Source organism: Aulonocara stuartgranti, assembly GCF_965226115.1.
Source record: "Aulonocara stuartgranti genome assembly, chromosome: 7".
Classification (NCBI taxonomy): domain Eukaryota; kingdom Metazoa; phylum Chordata; class Actinopteri; order Cichliformes; family Cichlidae; genus Aulonocara; species Aulonocara stuartgranti.
In genome coordinates this window covers 16,083,468-16,104,431 of record NC_138945.1, presented here as the reverse complement: position 1 = coordinate 16,104,431, position 20,964 = coordinate 16,083,468, and the positions used below count along the sequence as shown (strand labels likewise).

At 41.7% G+C, this 20,964-nt stretch overlaps 1 protein-coding gene across 1 annotated transcript; it reads left to right on the top strand.

Moving 5' to 3' along the window:
- Nucleotides 1-594: 594 nt before the first annotated feature.
- Nucleotides 595-19,706, top strand: LOC309711499 (rhotekin-like). The gene is made up of 13 exons (XM_082541890.1): nt 595-717; nt 2,446-2,645; nt 2,846-2,892; nt 2,968-3,021; nt 3,173-3,290; nt 3,415-3,657; nt 3,758-3,852; nt 3,961-4,067; nt 4,158-4,292; nt 5,103-5,265; nt 10,007-10,105; nt 16,589-16,676; nt 19,360-19,706. Exons 1-13 carry the CDS (start codon nt 700-702, stop codon nt 19,364-19,366), a joined length of 1,374 nt encoding a protein of 457 aa, XP_082398016.1. The 5' UTR covers nt 595-699; the 3' UTR covers nt 19,367-19,706.
- Nucleotides 19,707-20,964: the final 1,258 nt, after the last annotated feature.

Here is a 20,964-nt window from a genome sequence, read left to right as displayed (position 1 = left end):
AGTTGCTAAACCCAAGTAATCATAATTTGTGGCATTAAAACTGCTAATCATGTATTATATGTTACCCCAACATGTGCTGCTGATTAGTTCTCATTACTCAAGTACCACTTCACCATTACTTACCAGTTCTTTGTAAATTTTAACAAGAGTGAAGCCCTGCACACTACTTCAGGATCACCTCATTGCTATGCAGTAATTCTCCCTAGTTTGCCACAAAGGTAGCCGAAAATGTGTTTAATTGACAAGCCCTGGTTTATTTTGAGTGTCGCCATTAATTTCATGATAATCTATAACAGGTTGGCAAATATGTCATGTAGTTTTGGATACTGGATGCATATTTACAATGTTCCCTTGTTTATTGTTGTTCCCCAACGGTATCATTGTTCTGAACAAAAATAGTTCTCTTATATTTTATGGTTTGCCCGTGTTTGAATTGCTCTATATTTAGGTGTTTGTGGTACTTATGCTGGAGCTGATGGCTAAAAGACTTAAAACGTTTGAGACTTTAATCCCTCATGCTGCAACCTCTTGTAGGGAGGCTTAAGACTGTTTTGATCTCTCTGTTGAGCAACTGACTGCTCCGTCTGCAGGTCCACTCTTAACGCCGTTTCACTCAGCTATGAGATTATCAGTTCGCTCAGTGTACTTCCTGACTCAGCGGTGGTGGAACAGTCCTCTTACGTCCTGCACACAAGGAAGATGAATAATAATACGCAGGTTAGTAAAACCATATTATTTTTATATTGACTGACTTTTAGATTAATGTAAATAGTGATTTGATACATTACTTTTGATGATATCTAAAAATCTAGGTGTAAAATGTAACCTTAATTGTTAACTTCATAGATCTATAAATATCTGAACAAGGAATGATGTCCATGCATAACAGACAGCCTATCAAAAAAACCAAAACAATTTTAAATGGTATTTTTAGCACCTTGTTGCAAAAACTCATCAGAATGCCAAAACTATTTAGCTAGCATGGTGTGAAGTGTGACCTCAAAGAAATTGAGGAAACTGGACCAGCTGAGCATAAAAGAAGATGTTGCAGGCCTAAAAACTATCTACAGCAGAAAACAGCATTCATTAAGAAAGGGGGAATAAAATAAAGCAAAGACTTGACACAGGACCTGAGACATGCAGGTGGCCCTTCAGATGATCCATCTACTGCTCACTGAAACTTAATCAGAAATAAAGAGTAAGAATCACCAATTCTTAAGGAAGAGAATACAGGAAGAAAAGCCGTAGCTATGCCAAACAATGCAAAAACTGGCCTGTGACATTGACATTTTTATTGACATTTTTAGTTAGTTTAGTTTACAAAAACAAATAATGATATGCTGTCAGTCATGGATTGGCCTCCTCTGAACCCAGACTTCAAGATCCTTGAAGCAGTGTGGGATCATCTTGATACAGAACAAAAAGCAGCCCACATCCAAAGAAAAGCTTTGATTGTTCTTCAAGAAGCCCGGAGAGCTATTCCTGAAGACAAAGACGTTACAAGAACGCTTGTCTAAGAGAACCGAGGCTGTGATCAAGGATAAAAGTGGTCATACCGAATACTGGCTTTCAAGCTCAATAAAATAACACAAACTATGATTTTGCCTTTATAATATATTTCAATTAATGTTTGCAAGTTTCAATTAATTGCTTAACCTATTTCCCATTTTCCATGCACACATTTGCCACTGTACTATATGTGAAAGAAAAATTAAATTACTAAAACATATTTCTAGATCTGGGAGAAAAACAACTCTAAAACTAGAGTTTGTTTAATTATTTGAGCTCTGTTCATAGTGAATTACACATACCAACAAGGCTTAGACTCAGAAAACATGACTGAATTATGCAACAGTCCTCTGATCATTAAAGCTGTACTTCACCTCAAATGATGACTTGTTAATCACTTCAGAGGAGTGTGAATAAGAGTTCTTTGTCAAACAGGTCTGATAGTTAACAGCAGTAAGTACATAATGATTGGAAATTTACTATTGATAGTCATGCTTCCTGATGTGTGTCTACTCACGTGCACTTTAGATCTTTATGTTGTAATGCCCACATTGTGGAGTAATAAACCAGTACTCTCAAACAGAGAAAAGCTCATTAGGAAATGTGCTTCTAAGTGGATGGTGCATAAAGAATTCCTTGAAGGAATTCAATCTGCTGCACATGCACTTTGTGCTTGAAACACACTACTATATTTATACTTCTCAAAAACATCCTTGTTAACACAAACCTTTAACAAGAACCTTGGCACTGCTTATATATCCAAGGATTAAAGTGATGCACCAACATCTTCTGAGCTCTTATGTAACAGCTGGTAATTAAAGTCAATAGCACAAAATCTTCGACAATGTACATAAGATCATAGTTCTAAAATGATGTAAGATGTAGCCCTTTGAATTCTGATATCATTGTCTTTTCTTTTACACAAATCTGTGGCAGGATACTGCAGTGCTTCAGCACATTGAGAGGGAGGTACGCATGCGTGAAGGAGCTTGCAAGCTACTGGCAGCATGTTCCCAAAGAGAGCAGGCCCTGGAGGCCTCCAAGAGCCTCCTAACCTGCAATACCCGCATTCTGGCCTTGCTCAGCCAACTACAGAGGATGAGGAAAGTACAAATCCTACAAAGTGTGGGATGCAGGTCAGATAATTGAACTATATACTGAGGATGATGTAAATATACACTTGTATCATAGAATAGAAACAAATCATGTTTCTGCAAAAATCCATGCCTCTAGCTAGCAATTAGAGTTCAGCTAAGCTGACTGTTTAAATGGACCCCAACCCCAAACCTAACCTTATTCTGTGTGGTTGATTGACATACTACGTGATTTACTGCAGGCCATCTGACGATCTGGTGCCATGTACAGGAAAAGTAGCACTTTCAGGTGTGTTTTAAAAGATTTCTAAAAGTACTTCAACTAGCCTTTTACATTTCTAACACCATGATGTGCACTCTCTAGACCTGCGAATCCCCCTCATGTGGAAAGACTCAGAGTACTTCAAAAACAAAGGAGGTAAGTCAAAATGAAAAAGAGCATGTGATAGCATCTGGTGCATTTTTTGGTTTACACTATGTGCACTAAATCCCTATGTACTGGCTAAACACACAAAATATTCTTCATTCCCAATATATAACAAGTGTTTACCTAAAGTTCTTACTTTCAGAACTACATCGCTGTGCCGTATTCTGCCTGATCCAGTGTGGCACAGAGATCCATGACACTGACCTGGTGATGGTAGACAGGACACTAACTGACATCTGTTTTGAAGACACTATAATATTGTGAGTCAAGTGTTTTTTATTTCAGTTTGAAAGCTAAGTTTCTGCTTTCTCATCCTCCTTAAAAACACATTCGCAAGCTTTTGTTGAAAAAAAAAAAGTAAATGCATTTTCTCTGTGTGAGCAGCAACGAGGTAAGTCCAGGGTTTCAGCTTCGCGTTGAGCTGTACAGCAGTTGCGTGGTCGATGAATTCTCCCCTGGGGCCATAGGATCCTGGAGAGTGAGCCGTCTGGGGGGCTCTTTGGGATGCTCCTCTGGGAAAAAGATCCGTGCTGCATTCGAGTCTGCAGCTGTTTGCGGATCCATTTCCAGTGGAGATGTAAGATCCGGAAGCGTGCCACCAACATTATCACCTGACCTGTTGGCACTGTGAGTATGACACTATAAGGAAACATTTTATGGTGTCGCTTGGAAAAAAAAAGCAACAACAAAAAAAAGAATGATTGTGCAAAGTTCTTTCTTTCTCAAGGGGACCTAAGTACAACCTTTTGGCTCACACAACCCTGAGAATTGAGCATGTCCGGGAAGGTTTCAAAACGCACGATTTATCACTTTCAGCGACAGGTGAGTCTCCTGTCCTGTCATTTCCTCTCCTCTCTCCTCCTTAAAATCTAAATATACATAAATAATGAATCTTTTTAAAATTCCTAATCCTTTTAAATGTTTTGCCAGAGGATAATCCATTCTGGTTGCCTTTGTACGGAAGTATGTGTTGTTGCTTAGTTGCTCAGCCTCTGTGCATGATTCAGCCAGTGATAAGTGGCCAAATCAAAATCAAGGTGACAGAATTTTTTTTTTTAATTGTTCAATATTGTTATTCATTTATCATTATTATTCACATTATGACTTTTCTCACTGCTCTTGCTCAGCTCAGCTCAGAAGAGGACTGTAATTATTCTGAAACTGTCTATGGTGTCCTCAAGAGGCAAGCCCTTCTCTGTTATCAAAGTCAAGAAGGCCTGGAGTCTGAGGACAATCCCTTGCTTGAGATTCCAATCACAAAGGTTGGTTCTAAACAAGCAAAGTCTGATGAATAAAGGCAGTGATTCATTTAGCATTTTGCCAGTGTTGATTATAATTACACACCAAGGCCACTAGAGTGCACTGACGAATTATTTAGTGGAGAGGAAAAGTGTTGTAAGGGTGAGGAGACTGAAATATTTTGCACAGTTCAAAACAGCTTTTTTAAAATTATATAGATAGCTCTAATTAAAATCAGTCATGTATGTTCAAAGCTAGAGATAAAAAAAAAAAGATAGCATCTCCTTGAATCCCCTCTTATTTCTACCCTTTTAAAACCAAAAATAATTTTCTGTTTCGGCAGGGAACAACACTGAGATTACGAGCTCTTTTTAAAAAGATGTTGGTGTATCAGAATCACCACTGTTGCAAGGATAGACTCACCACAAGACAGACTAGGTTCAACTGAAGAAAATCTGAACTGCAAACACTTGAGTATAGATTTTCTCTTTACGTGTGAGATTTTCAGGGAGCCTTGTTTTTGAGAAGCTCAATTTTAACATGTGATACAATTAAATGGTGACTTTGTGTTGTGGGTATGCTCAGAGCAGCATACCCACAACACGAAGCTTGGCAGCTTTTGCAGGTGAGCATCATGGAAACATACCATGGAATTTCTCTCTATTAGCTAACAATGACCATTCAGCCTTTTTAATGCACTATGGAATGCAGTGATGAGCAGTTTATTGCCTGTGATGAAGCCATTTAGGTAATACAAAAGGTATTTCAGTAGATCAGCTGTAGCGTTGAGGCTACCTGCAGTGTCTCAGCTTATTCTTTGTTTTTCCTCCCAGGATACCGTTGTCTGTATGTCTGACAGAGATCCTGCCAATTGCCAGAAAATATACATCAATACACAACGTCAAGGGGAGGACATAACTTATGTGCTTACCACATACACACTTGAAGACACACAGCACTGGAGGAAGGCCCTCTGTCAGCACATCTATAGCATGAGTGAGGCCTGAATGAACTCTTTGTTTCTTTTGCTTGTTTTTTTGTTTTTTTAAGTTCTTTGGGCTTTACAAGCACGGACAGTCAAATCCCTGGCATGACCTACCAGCAGAACTTCTTACACAATCTTTACACAGAGTGACGCTGGATTTGCAAGGGAGACGTTACAGGGATGTTTGGTCTGTCCTGTTTTTACTTCAACGAAATTATGAGTACGTTTATACAAGAACAGGGTGTGCACCAAACTAAACCAACAAGTGTGAACACTCTTTGAACAAAGAAAGTTCACACTTCTGCCAAGCTTGCATAATCCCCCAAAATACGATATCAAACTTGCAGGATGATTGTAATGAAATGTTTTGGAGGTGTGCATGCACCAAAAAGCACATGTGCAGCACAGTTCACAAGCCCATAGACATCTGAAACTGATCACACGATTTGTTGTTCTGTTGCAACTTTGGATTTTTTATGATGCTTTTTTGAAACATAAGGAGTTTAAAAACAAAAAAGACAGCATTTATATCTTCATTAAACAAAGAAGGTGCAACCGGTAGGTGAAATAACCTCATATCACAATCTGTTTATTAGTATTCACGTGTATCTCGGCTGTAAGAACTTCTGGTTTCAATTGGATGTACGGAAAAAGTGACGATATGATTTCATTAACTTTTATCGTCTTTGGGCGGAGCCACGGTAGTTGTTTTCCCCACTTTTTTTTTCAGTCTGCTTACATAAGATAGTTGATAGTTGCTTGCAGTATCGTGTTGAGGCCTGATTACTGAGAATGTTGTAGGTTTTCATGCCTAGTGCTAAGTTATAGCAGGGCTTTGCCAAAACGTAAAAGTATTATTCTAAGATGCACAATCTTGTTTTTGATAAGGTTCCAGGAGCACAAAAAGAAAATCAAATCAGAAAGTAGCAGCGTGGAAATCAAGTAACTCATAATTAGCTTCATTCTAACTTCATTCTTATTTTTGGGCGATGCTTTTTAGCTTTTATTTTGATAGGACAATGGTGAGAAGGCAGGAAAGCTGGGAGAAAGACTAAATGGCTGCTTCAAGGCAAAGCCAGGCCTCTGCATTTAAGCTGGTGGTTAACTAACACATTACAAGGTTTGCTGTATCAGTGGGTGCAGATTCATACAGTAAATATGCAACACATACAGTATGCCACCTCCTCATATTTCTTTGCATGACTGACAAAGAAAATACAGATTAACATAGTTGCAGTCACACCTGTGTTTTAATACAATAGAGCTAGACAAACAAAGTGAAATTGAATCAAACTCAGTCTCCATTCTTATGAATGGGTGGAGGCTACATATCAGGTTTACAGTCAGGTCAATAAATATTGGGACATCGACACAATTCTAACATTTTGGGCTCTATACACCACCACAATGGATTTCAAATGAAACGAACAAGATGTGCTTTAACTGCGGATTGTCAGCTTTTATTTGAGGGTATTTACATCCAAATAAGGTGTAGGAATTACAACAGTTTGCATATGTGCCTCCCACTTGTTAAGGGACCAACAGTAATGGGACAATTGGCTTCTCAGCTGTTCCTTGGCCAGGTGTGTGTTATTCCCTCATTATCCCAATTACAATGAGCAGATAAAAGGTCCAGAGTTCATTTCAAGTGAGCTATTTGCTTTTGGAATCTGTTGCTGTCAACTGTCAAGATCCAAAGAGCTGTCACTATTAGTGAAGCAAGCCATGATTATGCTGAAAAAACAAAACAAACCCATCAGAAAGATAGCATAAACATTAGGAATGGCCAAAACAACTGTTTGGAACATTCTCAAAAAGAAGGAACGCACTGGTGAGCTCAGCAACACCAAAAGACCAGGAAACAACTGCAGTGGATGACCGAAGAATCCTTTCCCTGGTGAAGAAAACACCCTTCACAACAGTTGGCCAGATCAAGAGCATTCTCCAGGAGGTAGGTGTCAACGTCAACGTCAACAATCAAGAGAAGACTCCACCATTGTGAATACGGAGGGTTCACCACACGATGTAAACCTTTGGTGAGCCCCAAAAACAGGAAGGCTAGATTAGAGTTTGCCAAACGACATCTAAAAAAGTCTTCGCAGTTCTGGAACAACATCCTATGGACAGATGAGACCAAGATCAACTTGTACCAGAGTGATGGGAAGACAAGAGTATGGAGAACGAAAGGAACTGCTCACGATCCTAAGCATACCACCTCATCAGTGAAGCATGGTGGTGTAAGTGTCATGGCATGGGCGTGTATGGCTGCCAGTAGAACTGGTTCTTTTGTATTTATAGATGATGTGACTGTTGACAAAAGCAGCACGATGAATTCTGAAGTGTTTCAGGCAATAAAATCTGCTCATATTCAGCCAAATGCTTCAGAACTCATTGTACGGCGCTTCACAGTGCAGATGGACAATGACTTAAAGCATACTGCAAAAGCAACCAACGGTTTTGAAGAAAAAGAAGTGGACTGTTTTGTAATGGCCAAGTCAATTGCCTGACCTGAATCCGATTGAGCATCCATTTCACTTGCTGAAGACAAAACTGAAGGGAAAATGCCTCAAGAACAAGCAGGAACAGAAGACGGTTGCAGTAGAGACCTGGCAGAGATCACCAGGGATGAAACGCAGTGTCTGGTGATGCCTATGTGTTCCAGACTTCAGGCTTTAATTGACTGCAAAGGATTTGCAACCAAGTATTAAAAAGTGAAAGTTTGATTTATGGTTCATATTTTGTCCCATTACTTTTGGTCCCTTAACAAGTGGGAGGCACATATGCAAACTGTTGTAATTCCTACACCTTATTTGGATGTAAATACCCTCAAATAAAAGCTGACAGTCTGCAGTTAAAGCACATCTTGTTCGTTTCATTTGAAATCCATTGTGGTGGTGTATAGAGCCAAAAATGTTAGAATTGTGTCGATGTCCCAATATTTATGGACCCGACTGTACATAGCATTATTCTATATAACATGCTGATACCTGCTACCTACCTGCATTTATTAATGCTGTTCATAGAATCAGATATATTTGCGTGACATTTTTTGTACTTTGTGTTATGGAGAAAAAATCTCTCTTATGTTGAACTGAAATCTGATAAGGTGTTTCAGTTTGTTTCTTATCTGGAAAAAAAGGGAAAAAATGCAATAACATATTTATCTATACATGGGGACGAGTGTAAGGGTTATCTACTGCATCAACATATCGTTCCACCTGTATCCACAATGCTGCAAGTGACATTATAGAAAGTCAAGAGACCAGCTGACGTGTATTTGTAATATTGTACATCGTGAGATGTTTAACGCTTTACGCTGGTATTTCCCAAACGGGTGCCCACGGTGAATCGAGATAGATTTTACACTAAATGCCCTTCTTGACATAACCCTCTGATTTATCTTGTCTCTCTTCCTGGTGTCAAACTGAAAGGGTTTTGTTCACGTGCAAAGTGAGTGCGCTATCTGAGTTTATAGACACCGTTTGGTATGTGACTCTTCACACATCAGTAGACAGAGGAAGCATCAAACAGTTCACATACTTTGTTGTATTATTTCATTTTAGACTGCCATCAGTGTACACTCAATAACCTATATTTAAACTTAAAAGACAACTAAATTCTTCTGCATATAATTAGAAGCCAAAACAGAGATGCAACATTGAACTCCACACGCGATCAGGTGATTTTCCATGAGATGTGTCTAGGGCTTAATTGGATTAAATGACGAGGCCTGGAGTCACCCGGGTTCTTTCTAGAGGTGTCCATGTGGCCTTGTTCACAGATTAACCAAGCAGGGAGGGTCATCAGCACATTTATTTGACTAATCCCACATACACAGGGAGAGTCCTGTCTGTCTTTCTTTGGAAAGGTCATGCATGTAGAAATCATGATCATTAAAAAAGGTGTGTTTCTAAATAAAAATACATTCTGCATACCTCAGGGCTATTACTGTTAATCTTCATTGTAATCTTCTTTTAATAAGGCAACATGTTGCTGCAATGATATTGTGAGTAGGAGAATGTGACATTACGTCACTTGTTGATGTGAACAAGGGAGTTCTTGTTTGTCAGTGATCTGTCAGTGTGGATTTATTTATAAATTTTATCGAGTTTTGAAAGAAAGTATTCAGAGAACCATCATGTGGGCTGCAACGTGCAAAAAAAAGATGCAATGACAGAACACCTTGTACATCTAATATGTAATTGTGATTAAATTACATATTATTATGTTAAACAATCATGAACATAATAAATAATGTTAAATAGGGAAAATAAGCATAAGCTTATTTAATTCGAATTGCACACAGACAGTGTGGACACAAGCCAAATCTGAGTGCAACACCGTCATGAAAAAAAGGCCTCTTTGTCTAGATAAGCTTGATTGATGATGCCTTGCAGTTTTAAGAGTTTTTGTTTTTTTAGTGGCTTCAGTCTGCGCTGCCTCTTGTCCAGCAGGTAAATCAAGACCGTGTCATCAGATGAGAATGTCTTTCAATGCTCAAGAATACTGAAATTACTGTACAATGTAAATCTGGTTTAATATTGGTCAATACTGAAATATTGCTTTTTAGCCAATGCAAACAATTATACTACTGATATGCTTTTAAACACCCATTCAGGGCAATAACAAACATGCTTGCCAGCTAATTTCAAAATAATTTGACAAGATAATTGCTGATGTCAATTTTGGATTGAATTCTTTTCTATTCATCTGCTACATAATTGTATAATATTTGTATTATTATTTTTGCAGGCCATTGGAAACAGTGCTGTGACAACCTCATGAAGATACAAATGCCGAGCTCCAGGAAATCAGTAATGACGAAGCAGGGATCTCTATACCATGAAATAGGTAGAGTAACATGCGCAATGACTGAGTGATGCCAGCTTATGCCACAGCCCCAGAGATGGTGTTCAACTAAAATCTTAAACTATCTTACCAGTCATTTGGTTTGCCTGACTTGGCCAAGGACAGTCTCATTCTCAAGTGTTTCACTTCCTGGTTAAACAACAACAACAAAAAAGTAACTGATTTTAATTTCTACATCTGACAGCTTTAATTTTTTATCATTGGATGTTTATTTTAAATTGACTTTAAAACAACCCGAAGAGGAGACATGGGCGCATCCTCCCGCAGGCCCACCACCCGCAGGAGGCGCCATAGGGGTCGGGTGCATTGTGTGCCGGGTGGCGGCCAGGAGCGGAGGCCCTGGCGGACTGACCCCCGGCTGCCAAGACTGGCAATAGGGACATCGAATGTCACCTCTCTGGTGGGGAAGGAGCCTGAGTTAGTGCGTGAGGTTGAGAGGTACCGGCTAGATATAGTCGGGCTCACCTCTACGCATGGCTTGGGCTCTGGAATCAGTCTCCTGGAGAGGGGCTGGACTCTGTTTCAGTCTGGAGTTGCCCCTGGTGAGAGGCGGCGGGCTGGGGTGGGTATTCTAATATCCCCTCGGCTTGCTGCCGGTACGTTGGGGTTTTTCTCGGTGGATGAGAGGGTTTGTTCCCTGCGCCTTAGGGTCGGGGAACGGGTCCCGACAGTCATCTGCGCTTATGCGCTGAGTGGCAGTTCGGAGTACCCAGCCTTCTTAGAGTCCCTGGGGGGGGGGGGGGGGGGGGGGGGGGGGGGTGCTGGAAGGTGCTCCACCTGGAGACTCTGTTGTCCTGCTGGGAGACTTCAATGCTCACGTGGGTAACGACAGCGAGACCTGGAGGGGCGTGATTGGGAGGAACGGCCTCCCTGATCTGAACCTGAGCGGTGCTTTGTTATTGGACTTCTGTGCTAATCACAGTTTGGCCATAACGAACACCCTGTTCGAACATAAGCGTGTCCATAAGTGCACGTGGCACCAGGACGCTCTAGGCCGTAGGTCGATGAACGATTTTGTAATCGTATCACCAGACCTGCGACCATATGTTCTGGACACTCGGGTAAAGAGAGGGGTTGAGCTGTCAACTGATCACCACCTGGTGGTGAGTTGGATCAGGTGGCGGGGGAGGACGCTGGACAGACCTGGTGCACCTAAACACGTAGTGAGGGTGTGCTGGGAACGTCTAGCAGACGCCCCAGTCCGCGACAACTTCGGCAGAGCTTCAACAGCATTCCGAGGGAGACTGGGGACATTGAGTCCGAATGGACCATGTTCAGCATCTCCATTGCCGAAGTTGCTGCATTGAGCTGCGGCCGCAAGGTGGTTGGTGCCTGCCGTGGTGGTAATCCCCGAACCAAATGGTGGACACCAGAGGTGAAGGGAGCCACCAGGATGAAGAAGGAGCCCTATCGGGCTTGGTTAGCCTGTGGGACTCCGGAGGCAGCCGACAGGTATCGACAGGCCAAGCGGAATGCGGCTCGGGCAGTGGCTGAAGCAAAAACTCGGGTGTGGGAGGAGTTCGGAGAGGCCATGGAAAAAGACTTTCGGACTGCCTCGAAGAGATTCTGGCAAACCGTCAGGCGTCTCAGGAGGGGAAAGCGGTGCTCTACCTGCACTGTGTATAGTGCTGGCGGAGCGCTGCTGACGTCGACTGAGAAAATTGTCAGGCGGTGGAAGGAATACTTCGAGGACCTCCTTAATCCCACTGACACGTCTTCTGAGGAGGAAGCAGAGTCTGGGGATGAGGGGAATGACCTGCCAATTTCTGGGGGTGAGGTCACTGAGGCAGTTAAACAACTCCTTGGTGGCAGAGCCCCTGGTGTTGATGAGGTCCGCCTGAGTTCCTGAAGGCTCTGGACGTTGTAGGGCTGTCCTGGTTGACATGCCTCTGCAATGTTGCGTGGAGATCAAGGGCAGTACCTGTGGACTGGCAGACCGGGGTGGTGGTCCCCATCTTTAAGAAGGGGGACCGGAGGGTGTGTTCCAACTACAGGGGGATCACACTCTTCAGCCTCCCTGGGAAAGTCTATGCCAGGGTTCTGGAAAGGAGAGTTCATCCGCTAGACGAACCTCGGATACAGGAGGAACAATGCGGTTTTCGTCCTGGTCGCGGAACACTGGACCAGCTCTTTATCCTCTCGAGGATACTTGAGGGTGCATGGGAGTTTGCCTAACCAGTCTACATGTGTTTTGTGGACTTGGAGAAGGCATTCGACCGTGTCCCTCGGGTTGTCCTGTGGGAGGTGTTGCGGGAGTATGGGGTGTCTGGCCCATTGCTACGGGCCATTCGATCGCTATACAACCATTGCAAGAGCTTGGTTCGCATTGCCAGCAATACAGCAATAGGTCGGACTCGTTCCCGGTGGGTGATGGTCTCCGCCAGGGCTGCCCTTTGTCTCCAGTTCTGTTCATAATTTTTATGGACAGGATTTCTAGGCGCAGCCAAGTGGCGGAGGGCTTTCGCTTTGGTGGCCTCAGAATCTCATCTCTGATTTTTGCGGATGATGTGGTTCTGTTGGCTTCATCGGGTGAGGGCCTCCAGCTCGGACTGGAACGGTTCGCAGCCGAGTGTGAAGCAGCGGGAATGAGGATCAGCACCTCCAAATCTGAGGCCATGGTTCTCAGCCGGAAAAGGGTGGAGTGCCCACTCCGGGTCGGGGATGAGTTCCTGCCCCAAGTGGAGGAGTTCAAGTATCTCGGGGTCTTGTTCGCGAGTGATGGGAGAAGGGAGCCGGAGATCGACAGACGGATTGGGGCTGCAGCTGCAGTAATGCGGACGCTGCACCGGTCCGTTGTGGTGAAGAGGGCGCTGAGTGTAAAAGCGAAGCTCTCAACTTACCGGTCGATCTACGTCCCTACCCTCACCTATGGCCACGAGCTGTGGGTAGTGACCGAAAGAACGAGATCGCAGATACAAGCGGCAGAAATGAGCTTCCTCCAAAGGGTGGCTGGCCTCTCCCTTAGAGATAGGGTGAGAAGTTCGGCAATCCGGGAGGGGCTCAGAGTAGAGCCGCTGCTGCTCCACATCGAAAGGAGCCAGCTGAGGTGGTTCGGGAATCTGACAAGGATGCCCCCTGGGCGCCTCCTGGGTGAGGTGTTCCAGGCATGTCCCACCGGGAGGAGGCCCCGGGGCAGACCCAGGACACGTTGGAGAGATTATATCTCTTGACTGGCCTGGGAACGCCTGGGTGTTCCCCCGGATAAGCTGGAGGAGGTGGCTGGGGAGAGGGAGGTCTGGGCCTCTTTGCTTAGGCTGCTGCCCCCGCAACCCAGCCTCGGATAAAGCGGATGAAGATGGATGGATGGATGGATGGATGGACTTTAAAACAGACTTTTTCACTTTGACTTAATATCAAAAACAGATTGAAGCTACATTTACTGAATCTGTTTGACCACATGGCATAAGAGGAATTTAGCAGTAGCCTGATCTGGTATTACCTGGTTGCACATCCTCAGATGCTGAACTCCATAAGCATTTAGACTTATATTTCTACACCCTGATGTATGAATTAAGTATGTACTGTTCCTTACCAGTGTTTGGTTTGTTGCCAACTTACAGGTGAAATATTTGTCTCTAATATCGCTAGCGTTGATATTTTTGTTGCGACTGGCTAGAGTTGAGGATCCACTCCAATCTGATCTATTTCTGACTTTGGTTCGCTACTATTTGTGAAGAGCATATTCAGAGGGTTGTTTGAGGTTAAAAAACAATGATGTTGCATAAGAGTGATGCAAAACAAATAAGCTTAGTAGCTCAGCCCAAGCCAAATGCCACTGGCATATAACACCTACACTATATTGTCAAAAGTATTCACTTGTCTGTCATTACACGCATATGAATATGATTCTTAATCCATAGGGTTTATTATAATATCAGTCCACCCTTTTCCAGCTATAACCTTTCTTTGTGCACTGGTGCGCAGTCATGTTGGAACAAGAAGGAGCCATCCCCAAACTGCTCCCATAAAGTTGGGAGCATGAAGTTTTCCAAATGTCTTGGTATGGTGAAGCATTAAAAGTTCCTTTCTCTAACTGATGTAATGGTGGCAAAGAGAGAAAGTGACGTAAGATTTGCACATGCGTGGTACCCTATTGGTACCACGCAATCTATGGAGTCCCTTGTGGGGCTCCATAGATTTGTGGTAATTTTAAAAAGTTTACATTTCTTAGGCTTTCTTGTCTGAAGTCATTTAAAAAACCAGCGGCCAACAGCGCTGTACACAACAGTAGACTGGTGGGTAATAAGCAGTGTTGGGCAAGTTACTTTGAAAAAGTAATTTATTATAGTTACTAGTTACTTCTTCAAAAAAAGTAACTGAGTTAGTAACTGAGTTACTAGATTCTAAAAGTAATTAATTACTAGAAAAGTAACTATTACTTAAAAAAAAAGTTTAACCCTCTGGGGTCCAGGGTATAATTGTCCATTTTTGATTACTTTTGATTTTCCCGCTACATTTCACCTTTAAGTGCGCCCCAGGGCAGCTGTGGCTACAATGTAGCTTGCCATCATCAGTGTATGAATGGGTGAATGACTGAATATAGTGTAAAGCGCTTTGGGGTCCTCCGGGTACCCCTGCCCCCAGAGGGGCAAACCGTACCCGGATCCAGGAGATGCAACCCTTCTCTCTGGGGTGGAGGAAAGCAGACCACCTCCTTATCTGCAGTAGCAGGGAGGCCCCGCCCACTCATATGTAGTGTTGCTGCGTGTTGTTGTAAAGTGCATTTAAAACAAAGGGAGGGCATGGTGCTTCTTGCCAGAGAGCAGCACAGCTCTTCCCGAAAACCCTGACACACACAACAAAACTATTGACTATACTACACACTAACTACACAAGATTTGCACTAAACGTTGCAAATCTCTCACTTCTCAAAACACCGCTGTCACTCCTAAAACTTCCCCTCTTCTTAAACAACTAAATGCTGTGAGCTGTCGGCTTTCAGACCCGACGGCGTGTGTCCGCGTCCATTTCACTTGAAGGCACATAGGGTGAGAAAGCTGACATCTCACTGATTCTGATGCGTCGGCGGGTCCGCGCTTTGTGTCTACCTCTTTTTGCAGAATCCATTTACCTGTTCTGTTTTGCTGTTTTAGCTGTTTGATGGTGTTTGAAATAGTTTTCTGAGCTTTAACCTGAGATTCTTCTGTTTATGGCAAAATACATGTATATTTAAAAATCGATGCAGGATTTTAATGAATCAATATCACTTTATTAAAGCTAAAATCAATTTTAATCAATAAATAGATTATTGAAACCCACTCCTAGTAGCAATGTCTCTGTGAATGGTACTCATGGCCATTTATCAATGGTCTTTGATCAATGGACTTCGATCAGTAGTTGTTAATCAATGGTCATAGGAATTTGCATCAAGGAACTGACCTCCCAGCACATTGTTCATTCGGTGGTGCTAGTTTCAGTCATTGTGCAATGTACTCTTTATAAGGTTGGTCACTTGGATGAGTGACAATACGTTTCTCCCACTGAAAACACTTTCTCCAGATGAACTAATCAACCTTTTGGGATTTACAAAATGATCATACTATATTGAATAAGACTGTGACTATAAAAGGTGTTAATGGATTTAAATCAAGTAAGAAGAGAATCATTTACACATAGAAATCTATTCATTCATCTCTTTTTTGCAACCAGAGAAGTCGCCCTGTGCTGGTAATTAGAAAGCATGCACGTTTAAGAGACTTTGACTTCATTTTACAGACTGTGAGATTACTTCTATCTTTTATATACAGACACATAATTAGGTGGATCACATGGCTGCCTAAAATAGAAGAAGTGTGATCGATTTAAAAGGGTATAAGGACCGATGAGACTACGCAACCTGTGTAAACCCAGTGATTTTTTTAAGTGATTTACAGATCATGTCAAATTACCAGGGAAACACTATTTTCCTCAATCAGAAGGGAGATGTGCTGTAGAGTACGCACTAGGGAACAGTTTTTTTTGTCTGTCTCTCCATAACAGGAATTCAGACAGTCTTCATCTGTAAAAAGCTGGAGAAACACCTTGACAAACGAGTTTGAGTAAATAGCAGGATGTAAAAGACAAATAATACTACGGAACAATGACACAAAAGAACAAACCAGATACTGTTGACGTGAATAGCTGCATTATCTCAGACACCTGCTGACAAACATGTCAGTCAGACCAAATGACAACATGTTATAAATGAAGCACCTTAAATACGGGTGTGTTTAAATAACAAAATATTCTCTTCGAAACTACGTCCCTATCACTAAAACAAGTCACACAGAAAGAAAATGTCTCTAAAAGGAAAAAGAAAATGCTGTTCAGTCTTTTAATTCCTTCTAGTTGACTACTTATCAGTTTGAAACATCTCCAGTAAGAAATTGAGTTAAGATAATCAGCCAAGAGTTTTACAACTGAAAAATTTCAAATGATTGTTTCCTTTGTTCCTTCCATTTTTTTTTCTTTCTTCAATATTTTCAGCGACACCCTCCTCGCCCAGAAAGCAAACTGAGGTTCCAGATTTATCTACTGATATCAGCTCTTTGCTCTCTACATACTACAAGGAAAGGTAGGTTTTCTACACCTCTGTGCGTGCAGTCTTTTTAAAGCCTGCCAAATACACCTGTATGTATTTGCCAGCAGGATTTGCTTTCTCTTCAGTCATATTAAATAGTAAATCCACTCCTAATGCTCACCACCACACGCATAATCACTTGTTGTATTATGACATTCCAGCACAGCTTACCTCGTAACTACAAGCAATGAAACATTACACTTTGCAATTAATATTTGTTATGACCGTGGTAAGTTTTCCGTAGGCAAGGCCCAGGACTTAGGTATATTTTGTGGGGCAGATGTGGCTACAATATAGCTAACAATATACCTAACTGTAAGTGGAAACTTACAGTCACAAGTTGCACATTAAACCTATTTGAGTGTCAAGTTTATTCTCTGTCATATAAAAAGCATGCACAAAGTTGTGTATAGCAGGCCACAATTGTGTCTTTCTCTGTCATCTTTCTAAAGGACATTGTTCCAGCTGTACTGCGCTTTGGTTAAATGCAATGCACGAGAAGAAAGTTTCCAAACAAGTCTTTGTCTCACTTTACTGTCATTAACGTAAACATTTAACATGCTAACTGAGGCCTGTAGAGCCTGAGATGTAGCTCTTGTGTTCTGAGCATTGCACAGTCTGACCTTGCGGTGAATTTGCTGGGATGTCTGCTCCTGGGAAGATTGGCAACTGTCTTGGATTTCTTGAACTCTTCGAGTTGGGAATAATATATTACTGTAAGAATAATTAAAATGAAAGGTGTGATTTTCATACTGTACTGAAGCTTACAGCAAACATGCACATAGACAAAGCGTGCAAAAATTCAGTGGCATACAGGTCACAATTGGGTCTTTCGTGCGCTCGTCGACGTCAGCAGGGACAGGAATTAACACAGAAATGCAGGTCAGGCTTAAGCAAGATGATTACCTCTTAAAGTTATACAAGCATTGTCTTTTGTAATTTGGACTGTTTTTCAAACACTAGCTGATAATTTAACTTCTTAGCAAACAAAACTTACAAGTTCAAGTGTGCACATAATAGACCTTGTCAAAAGGAACATACTGTGTTCAGGAGTGTGGTGATTTGTGTACAGAGCTAAGGCCAGAGATCAGTCAAAAGATGTCTCAGAGAACAGGTTTTACAGTTTGATAGTTGATATATGCGAGGTAACAACCGGAGAAGACAACTAGACAGGCTTTCACAGTGCTGGCTTTGTTTAGTTTTCAGATACTTTGTGTTTGTGGTTCAACCGTGTTTCTTTTAACAGAATTGCATAGTGAGTCAGACTGTTACACTGCATGCATAGCTGTGGGATAGAGAATATAAAACTACCTGACAGATTTCCAACTTTGCATTAAGAGAAAGATGCTTGGCAGAGAGGTTATGAAATAAACTCACATCTCAAAAAATAATACAATTTTGGACTCGAGGCCTTTAAATGGCCAAAGACAAATTCTGCAATTCTGAAATATTCTGCACCTAATGAGGTTGCATAACAATTTAATCAGTTAGGTAATAGACGTATAAGGTAGATGTATCTTTTTAAAATAACAAAACACAAAAAAGAATGGTATTTCCTATATATTAATCTATTCTTCTTTGTTCTTTCAAAGATACTTTATACAAAGTATAAACATGTGCAAAGTGCAGGCATTTTTTATTTGCACCACTGAAACCCATTTTAATATACTTGAGCAGAATTATTATTTCTTTAACTTATTTTGTGGCGTATCGTAAATATGTAACATTCATGTCATTGTTTAAAAGAATTAATTTGGATTTTTGTAATACATATTAAATGAGAAACATTTGAACATAAGTTTATTTTTGTTTTCCCGAAAAATAGATATTCAGGAACACTGCACATGCCCTCAAATTCCTACGTTTTTAAGTGGTTATAACCTGTTACTGCAATGTACATAAAAATTAAAAAATTTTCAACTATACTCAAAAAGTACCCCATGGCAACATGTTCTTTTTAATATGAAAAGTTATTGTCATTTTTCATCAAAATGTACAACTTTAGAGACCTGTACTGCATTACGATCACAATAATACAAATATACAACTTTAGTGATTTGTGTGCAAATTTGTGCATTGCGTTGAAAATACACAACAAGTTAACCTAAAAGAACTCGGTGGATGTAGTAGAAATTTTAATGGCTTGTTAACCGGACCCCACGCTACACCCCTTTAAAGTTTGATCAGTTTGATCAGAATTCGTTCAAATCTTTTTGAGCTGTCGTTCTTACAAACAGAATGACATGCACACAAACTATACCAAAAATGTAACAGACAAACACACACACACAAAAAAACCCAAAAAAAAAACCACTTGGACTTACTTGGAAAACAAGACAAACTGACATCCTTGTGACAGTAATCTAGCAAATAACCTGCGCTTATTCTTGTAAGTGAAGCAACCATATCCTCATACCAGCAGATCATCTGATAAGAAACTTGCAGTTGGAGTTGTGGTTTCAAGACCCATTTGTTGAAATCACTTCAGCTGCCAAGAGGGTGTGATGCTTTGGTACATAATGGAAATATTAATGGGTGAGGGAGAGGGAGGATGATTTTTCATGTCAATTTATCATCCAGACACCTATATTACCCAACAGAGATAAGGTGCATTAGATGGCAACTGTTTTGTTTTCTTTGATTGATTCTTTTTTTTGTGTTGTCCCATTTTTTACAGTTATTGATCACCCTGCCAAGTACACTGGGAAAGAGCGAAACACACTTCTCAGCAGCCCAATTCTGGTTACCTTGCCCGGTCAAGGAGTTGGAGAAGGACATGATAATTGGTGGTCTTTCATGATTTGGAAGGTCACCAGAATTACTCAACTGTGCTTACTTTTTCATGCTACTCCTGAATGAATCCAAACTGTTTATCCAACAACAATAGCTAGCAATTTTTGGAGTCAAGGTGATATAATGAGATTCCAAATCAAATCAAATCAAATCACTTTTTATTGTCACATCACATGTGCAGGCACACTGGCACAGCACATGCGAGTGAAATTCTTGTGTGCGAGCCCCACAAGCAACAGAGATGTGCAAACACAACAACACAAACGAGCAAAATACAAGAATGGCCAACCTGAAACTAATAAATATATGTACAATATATAATAGTGTATGCATTTCTGGATGTGTATACTAAATATTTTTCTACGTGTGTGTGTGTGTGTGTGTGTGTGTGTGTGTGTGTGTGTGTGTGTGTATACACATTTTTACAAATTAAATAGTAAAAAAATAAAATAAAATAATAATAATAATAATAATAATAATAATAATAATAAAATATATAAAATATACAGAGTTGAATATGTGCAAAACAAGTGGCATTTATATACAGTGTGGAGTGCATAATGTTGAAGTTCCAGTAGTGAAGCTGAGGTGTCTATGACGTGTTCAGCAGTCTGATGGCCTGGTGGAAGAAGCTGTCTCTCAGTCTGCTGGTACGGGACCGGATGCTGCAGAACCTCCTTCCTGATGGAAGCAGTCTGAACAGTTTATGGCTGGGGTGACTGGAGTCCTTGATGATCCTCCCCGCTTTCCTCAGGCACCGCTTCCTGTAGATGTCTTGGAGGGAGGGAAGCTCACCTCCAATTATCCGTTCAGAGCACCGCACTACTCGCTGGAGAGCTTTGCAGTTGTAGGCGGTGCTGTTGCCATACCAGGTGGTGATGCATCCAGTGAGGATGCTCTCAATGGCACAGCGATAGAAGGTCCTGAGGATGCGGGGGCTCATGCCGAATCTTTTCAGTCTCCTGAGAAAGAAGAGGCGCTGCTGCGCCTTCTTCACTGTTTTGTTTGTGTGTACTGACCACGTAAGATCCTCAGCCAGGTGTACGCCAAGGAACCGGAAGCTGCTCACTCTCTCCACAGCAGCGCCGTTGATGGTGATGGGGGTGTGTACTTCTCTGCACCTCCGGAAGTCCACTATCAACTCCTTTGTCTTTGCGACGTTGAGGGTGAGATGGTTGTCTTGACACCAGTGGGTCAGGGCGCTGACCTCCTCCCTGTAAGCCGTCTCATCACCGTTGGTGATAAGACCCACCACTGTAGTGTCGTCCGCAAACTTCACAATGATGTTGGAGCTGTTAGTGGCTGTGCAGTCGTAGGTGTAGAGTGAGTACAGGAGAGGGCTCAGTACACACCCCTGTGGAGCACCAGTGTTCAGTGTGATGGGGGATGAGGTGATGCTGCCCAGTCTGACCACCTGGCGTCTGTCAGACAGGAAGCTAAGGATCCAGCTGCAGAGGGAGCTGCTCAGTCCTAGATCCTGCAGTTTCCT